Source organism: Thrips palmi, unplaced genomic scaffold (assembly GCF_012932325.1).
Source record: "Thrips palmi isolate BJ-2018 unplaced genomic scaffold, TpBJ-2018v1 HiC_scaffold_8, whole genome shotgun sequence".
In the NCBI taxonomy this organism is placed as follows: Eukaryota; Metazoa; Arthropoda; class Insecta; order Thysanoptera; family Thripidae; genus Thrips; species Thrips palmi.
This window is the reverse complement of record NW_023144635.1, coordinates 14,573,464-14,580,832: the sequence shown is the minus strand read 5'-3', so window position 1 is coordinate 14,580,832 and position 7,369 is coordinate 14,573,464. Positions and strand designations below refer to the sequence as shown.

Genomic DNA, 7,369 nt, shown 5'->3' with positions numbered 1-7,369 from the left:
ACTTTTAAAGATTACAAGGCAGAGATTGAAGTTTGAAGTTCGATACAATCGACAGTCAAGCAGAGGACAACCGGAAGTAGATTACATTCGATATCATTCGATTTTAAAAACTTTTTCTGATATTTTGAGACCCCTCGACCTGTTGAATATCTCATTTGTTTGAGTCAGCAATCTGATATCCATTTCTTGTTCCCGTTTCTAAACAGATTACATTTTCTTAGAAAGATACCATTAAAAATGCACTAAGAGTTAAGGAGCAAGAGCAAGCCCTTACCTTATTTTCCATGACCTAAAGATCCTCCTCTTGCTTATTTTTAAGTTTCTGCATAACTTCATCAGCCTTATCCACGTGAAAAGCAGATTCTAATTCCTGATTCAGATCTTTAAGTTCCAAGGGGGAAATCACTCATGAAAATGGTTGACCGACTATTACATTTTGAATCATTACAGACAATTACACCTATTACGCAAATTACAGATATTACATCGATATTTCTGCTATTACAGTACCATTACAGTGCAATTACAGTAATTGTAGCAATTACAGCAACTAATCATTACGCCCATTTCGAACCTATTACGCAATTACACAGGTATTACCTATCAGTTACAGCTATTACACTACTACAAGGTAGGTTTACGCCAGACCGCGCCTTGTCGTAACAGGCTTCGCGATGTCTCGCTGCCTGTTCCTCCAATCCACGCCTGGCGTACCTACCTTGGCCTGCGGCGCTAGCCTGCCTGCGGCAGGCAATGGCTTGTCCATTGTCGGTTATTTTTTAACTTGTTGAAATGGTGGGGGGCTCCGCCCTCCAGACCCCCCTACATTCTAAAAAGAGTTGTTTTATCTATAGATAACACGATCTTGACCCTTGTCACTTTTTAACTTGTCGGGGCTGGGGGGCTCCGCCCCCCAGACCCCCCTTTCTCCAAGCCGGAAGTGATCTTTCTGCAGAAAGCTCTATTTTTCGCCGTTTTTTAGGTGTTTTTCGGCTATAAAAACTGAACCAGTAGAGCTAGGATGGTGAAATTTCGCGTGTGCCGAGCCCAAGGACATACCCAAGAAGTGTGCAAAATCTCACCGAGATCGGCTAAGCCGTTCAGGAGGAGTAGTGCACACAGACAGACAGACAGACAGACAGACAGACAGACATGAAAAACTTTTCAACCCCACTGGAGTAACAGGCTTCGCTATCGCTCAGCCAATTACAAGGCTATTACGCAGCTGAAACGGCCTTGGAAATAGGTTTTAGCCTCCAGAGGGACTATATTTTGTTCCGTGGGCACGGGGTATCGCTAGGTAGTTCAAGTAAAGCAGTGGCCAGCTCAGCAGGTCGCTGTTGTTAGCTGTCTCGGGGGATCTCTCATTGCCCCCCACCCGACCCCCACCCAATACCTTTTATACCACTTGTAAAAAAAAGACTCGCATGCTGTACACTGTACACTGAGACAACTTTACAAACTACTGGGGGGACAGACAGACAGACAGGAAAAAAATTTCAACCCCACTGGAGTAACAGGCTTCGCTATCGCTCAGCCAAAAAGGCCCTGAAATCCCATGTCTCATCGTGTAACATGCTGATCTTGCAAACGTTGATGCGAGCGTACGGAGAGTCGTATTACAAATCTGAGGCCTCAGAAAATTCGCCAATGTAAAGGCTGTGTAGATGGAGTAGGTCTCCACTCCATCAAAGGTCCCTAAATGGTTGAGGCGCGAAAATGTTTGTTGAAAATACGAAAGCGACCGAAATTTGCCCCCGTGTATCATGACTTAATCTGACCTTAAGATGTCCATGGTGCCAAAACCGAGCCAAAACCATGGCAGAAGTCGTGAGGATTCCGAATCTGGTTTCGGATTTCTGACTCGACTCTCCGTCCGCCCACGAACACGTTTCCAAATAAGTGATTTTGAGCAAACCGCAACAATGCCAAACCTGGATCAGGACCACATTTTGCAACAAATGTGCCTTTGGGCTGCGAAACAACCTTGGTGATTATTGATCAATCGTCCAAAAAAAAACCTTAATTCCTGTCAAAATTTGTTCTTATTTAAAAAATGTAAGTAGTTTATTCCTAGCTTGCTTAGTTTGGAAGATATTTGTCAAAAAACATTATGTCCGCACGCACGTTTTGGAAAATCAGTTGCCACCCGCTGCGCGGACAAACGTTCGAACAGAACAAATTTCATACTTAGAAAATATACCGTCACATTCGTCAACTTGACTCGCATGCTGTACACTGTACACTGAGACAACTTTACAAACTATTTTAGACCTAGGCCTTACAAAGAAAAATCAGTCTAACAAAAGTATTTCGAGCATACATAAGATTACAAAGAAAATATTCTGTAATTTACGAAGTATTTCTTCGTATAAAAAAGTAAATTGGTTTGTACTATGTATGCTCAAAACACTTCGTAAGGTTTTGGTGCTTCCCCCCGGCGATGACGCAATCTTTCCGCGCCCCGTTGCTCGTTGCAGAGCAGGTTCGTGTTCGCGTCCTGGAGCTCCCGCGGCGGCTGGAAGGAGAACGCCATCGTGATGAGGTTCCGGCGCGTGTGCACGACGATGCGCACCTACCTGCCGGGCGTGTGGAGGCACGTCCTGAACCACACCATCGGGCCCGACGGCCCCCTCCAGGAGGACTGCCCCATCCGCACGGTGAGGACCTGACTCCCATACTGCAAGAAAAAGTGTGAATAGTGCAACAAAAGTACAACAAAAACTGTACAATAAAGTACAACAAGGATTCACTGAGAATCCAAACGCTATGTGTAAAGCGTCAATGGATGCAAAAGCGTCGCACATGAAGTGCAATACCTCCTCATTTAGGCCTGGGCGATTAATCGAATAATCGAAAATAATCGCGATTATTTTGTTAATCGTCCGATTATTTCAAACCCCCGATTAGTGGTTCGGTAATCGAAGGATTGTCCGATTATTTAACGATGATCGATTATCGATTAATCGTCTCATTATCGGATGTTCTTTCCATCACCTGTTCAAATTCTGAGTGGAAAAGTCTTGAAAAGTTTTCAGTTAAGGCACGAAAAAGCTGTCTCAGACACTCGAGGTTGCGCCAATGGTTTTCCTATCCTCTTATTAAATGCTATTTTCACAATAGTACGAGTATTAACCTTTGTTTGTCAATTTCCAAATAATCGGTTTCCCCCGATTAATCGTTGATTTTCGATTAATCGTGTACGTTTTCGATTACCGATTACCGAACTGCTAATCGACACCAATCGCGATTATTTTATTCATCGGCCGATTACGATTACAACCAATAATCGCCCAGGCCTATCCTCATTCCCATGCATTAGCATAGGGCATTTTCGGGACGCATCACACGTAAGGTGCAATATGGCTTTCGCATTGCACGTATGGTGCGATATCTCAGCTGCATCGCACCACACGTGCTATACTCATAGCGATTGAAATCTCAGTGATTGTATAAAGAACAAGGTAGGTATACGCCAGACCGCGTCTTGTCGTAGCAGGCTTCGCGATGTCTCGCTGCCTGTTCCTCCAATCCGCACCTGGCGTCCCTACCTTGGCCTGAGGCGCTAGCCTGCCTTCGGCAGGCAATGGCTTGTCCATCGTCGGTTACTCCAAACTTGTTGCATGCTCCGTCCCCCAGACCCCCCCTTCATCCTAGATAGAGTTGCTTCATCTATATGTAACACGATCTTGACCCTTGTAACTTTTTAACCTGTCGATGCTGGGGGGGCCTGCCCCACAGACCCCGTTTTCTTCAGGACAGAAGTGATCTGCCTGCAGAAAACTTGATTTTTCGCTGTTTCTTAAGTATTTTTCGGCTTTAAAAACTGAACCAGTTGACCAAGGGTAGCGAAATTTTGCGTGTGCCGAGCCAAGGACATGCCCAAAAAGTGTGCAAAATCTCACCGAGATCGGCCGAGCCGTTCAGGAGGAGTAGTGCACACAGACACACACACAGACAGACAGACATGAAAAGCTTTTCAACCCCACTGGAGTAACAGGCTTCGCCAGCGCTCAGCCAACAACGAGAATTACAAACCACACGAGGCCTGGACTCCCCAGCCAGGGATCCTTAACTTAACTTAATATTTAACTAACACTGCTTTCATAACGTAACATAAAACAATGTTCGCTAAAGGTTAAGGGTACGGACTTATGAAAGTACTTGCAGAAGTATATCCACACAAATTCGAGACATAAAAAAAATAACCTACCCTTTTGAAAAGATGTTAGAAGTTAAGGGTAGTAACTTTAACTCTTATGATAACGTTATGATGCCCTTATGAGGTAAGTTAAGGATCCCTGTCCCCGGTTCATTTTGTACAATTGTTGTACTTTGAAATTACAATATATTCCCGAGAAAAAAAAATTTGGCAGTAATTTGTGTACTTTCGTTGTGGTTTTTTTTCTTGCAGTGCAGCGCCCGTGCCTTCACTGACATATCATGTTCCTTGCAAGGAAACATATTCAGGCCACACCATGGTGGGCCAGAAGACGGTGGCGGCGGTCAGAATCCCGGACGCATTTGAAGCTCCAGAGCAGGGTTGTTAACGTTAATTTAACGATTAACGGCGTTACGGTAACGGCGTTAATCGTTAATTAACGTTAACGTTAACTCGTTAAAATATGTCTGGGCCATTAAACGTTAAACGCGTTAAGTTAAGGACTCTCTTAACGCGTAACGCCGTTAATGCGTTAACGTAGGGATTAATGCACGATCGGTCCAGGTAAATTTCCGAAAAAATATATGTGCTAGAGAAGCAAAAGCTTTTTTAAACTAGTTTAATATTTGTGTTTATGGTTCTTTAATTCTTTTATGGGTGATGAACGTTTGTTTCAACGTTTTGGTGGCGTTATCTCAACCCTCTCTGGTTGGGTTTTAAAGTTTAACGATAACGGCGTTACTTGCGTTAATTTAACGTTAACGCGTTAAATTCTCAAATTCGAGTTAACGTTAACGCGTTAAGTTAATGCACCCGGACTAACGCATTAACGTTAACGCGTTAAATCTGAAATTAACGTTAACAACCCTGCTCCAGAGTCGCTACATGGGACTCGGACCGAACGGGTCACCCCCACCAAAGGGTTGCTCTCCGAACAAGGAATCCATTGGTTGGTGAGGTCACACGCCCGGATCGAGTCTTGCTTACTGACTTTGGACCTCAACACGCTTCTCGAGTTTTGGCCGCCAGTCCCTCCTACCTTATGGGTGTAAAGCATGCTACTTCGAAACGGGGTATTCACTCGAGGTATTCTGTGTACCCACTAGGATATTCATATTCTTGAATATTCATTAATATTCATGTATTCACAAGTATTCTCCATATTCACACATATTCAGAATATTTCGAAGTATTCGTGAGTATTCACGGGTATTCACTTAGTATTCACAGATATTCCCTAGTATTCAGAGGTATTTAAATACTTGTTGACATTATTTCGTCGTTCTTTTGTCCGAAATTCGGCGCGAGAGCTTCTGGTATCACTCTCGGGTCCATATTTGGACGTTTCTTACTGACAAAATGAGATCCGAGAAGAATCCTGGTTCGCGGCTAGCCGAAAACCTCTACTCTTTAACTTACATATTCACATATATTCTCAAGTATTCACACATATTCTAGGGCATTTGCAAATATTCCCAAATATTCATTCATATTCTTTCCATATTCGTAGTTTTCTTGTATTCGCACTGTGCGAAAAAACCACAGTGAATCCCGTTAATTTTTTTGCCGGGATTTACTGTAGTTCAGAACACAGGATTTACCGTGCCTGGCTACAGTATCTACTGTACCTGGTACAGGATATTCCGTACTCCACTCCTGTGGTACAGTAAATCCCGTAGAAAGTACAGTAGATCCTGTTACAAAAGTACAGTAGATCCTGTACTCTGAACTACAGTGACCGCTGTACTAATCACTACAGGATTTACTGTGATTTTTTCCCACAGTGCGGAGATATTCACGATTCTTAGTATTCAGAAGTATTCACAAGTATTTACGCATATTCATATTTTGTGTACCCGAAAAAACTGAGTGAGTACCCCCTCGCTTCGAACACAATTGGGTTTGCAGGGTTGCGAAACGCGGTATAGGACATAGCTCACCGCAATTGTACGATTTTGTACGTGCTCTCATACAATTTTTAACATGCGAACTTTCTCGTAAAAATTACACGAAGAGCACGTTTGCGCAAAATTTGTCGAGACCACGGAACTAAGAGTGCGGGCTGCGGGCTGGTTGCAGGGCACCTACAGCATACAGAATATGAACAGCAGAAGCATCACGCCCTCCAACTTCCCAGTCATGTTCTACGGGAGGTGGCGTCTGGACGGCCTGGTCTACGACGGCAGCGACGCGTGCGTCATGTGCATACGACTCACGGTGAACATCACGCCAAAAGTGAAGCAGGGTTCAGTGGCCGGGTGAGGTGAAGATTCGTTCCCGCACAACATTCTGCAATAATGATGTATCATTTTTGACGAAGATAACAATCGATCTTGACAGAAAGTGCTCCATTATTTAAACAAGGAAACAAGACTCCACCTGCTGACTACGCAACGTCCAACGTCCATGTGCATGTTCAATTCACATTCTTATTCAAATTATTGATTTCGCCGACGTCTACAAGGCTGATAATTCACAAACACTCTCAGTCCCGTGTTGACTTTATATCTCTTGCCAAAACGTTTTTTGTTCAAACGTAATATGTATTGTATTCCCTCTTGGGTATGCACTCTTTTGTTTATTGTACAATGTATTTAGTCCATTAAATCTGACTTTGTTATTTGCAATGTACTTTTCAATTTCTGCATGATCTATTGACAATTTTATCTTTAAAACGATAAAAATTGTGCATAGTTAAAGAGAAAATAGTACACTGTACGTTTGCTCAAAAAACGCTGTAAGCAAGAGAGAATAAAGTTCATGTCTGAGAGTGAAGTAGATTGTAGACTCTTAAAGTCACAAACTTTGTTGACGTATATTCCAAATGTCGGGGCCTATTTCGACCCCTCGAAAGAAAACCATCCTAACACGCCCGGGCGCTGGGAGACCATCGTAACTTGGTAGGATTTGTGTAGGTGTGTAAGAGTTAATATAGTACCCCAGCGCCCGGGCGAGGAGACTATATGAACTCCTACAGAAATCCTATGAAGTTACGATAGTTTTTCACCTCCCGGGCGAGTTAGGATGGTCTCCTAGCACCCTGGCGAGTGAGGATGATTTTCTTAGGAGGGGTCATGATTCTATTGCACTCTAAATGTCTTACGAAGAAATTTCCCATAATACGAAGGAAATGGCGCAAGCATAATACGAAGGTGGTTTTTCTTCGTATTACGAAGGTTTTTCTTTGTATCTTACAATGAAAAAGAT

General features: G+C 43.3%; 1 protein-coding gene across 1 annotated transcript; it reads left to right on the top strand.

The window, feature by feature from the left end:
* The first annotated feature begins 2,478 nt into the window (after window positions 1-2,478).
* LOC117653680 lies at window positions 2,479-6,496 on the top strand. The gene is made up of 2 exons (XM_034399513.1): window positions 2,479-2,660; window positions 6,242-6,496. The coding sequence occupies exons 1-2, from the start codon at window positions 2,541-2,543 to the stop codon at window positions 6,422-6,424; spliced, it is 303 nt and encodes a 100-aa protein (XP_034255404.1). The 5' UTR covers window positions 2,479-2,540; the 3' UTR covers window positions 6,425-6,496.
* The last annotated feature ends 873 nt before the right edge of the window (window positions 6,497-7,369 follow it).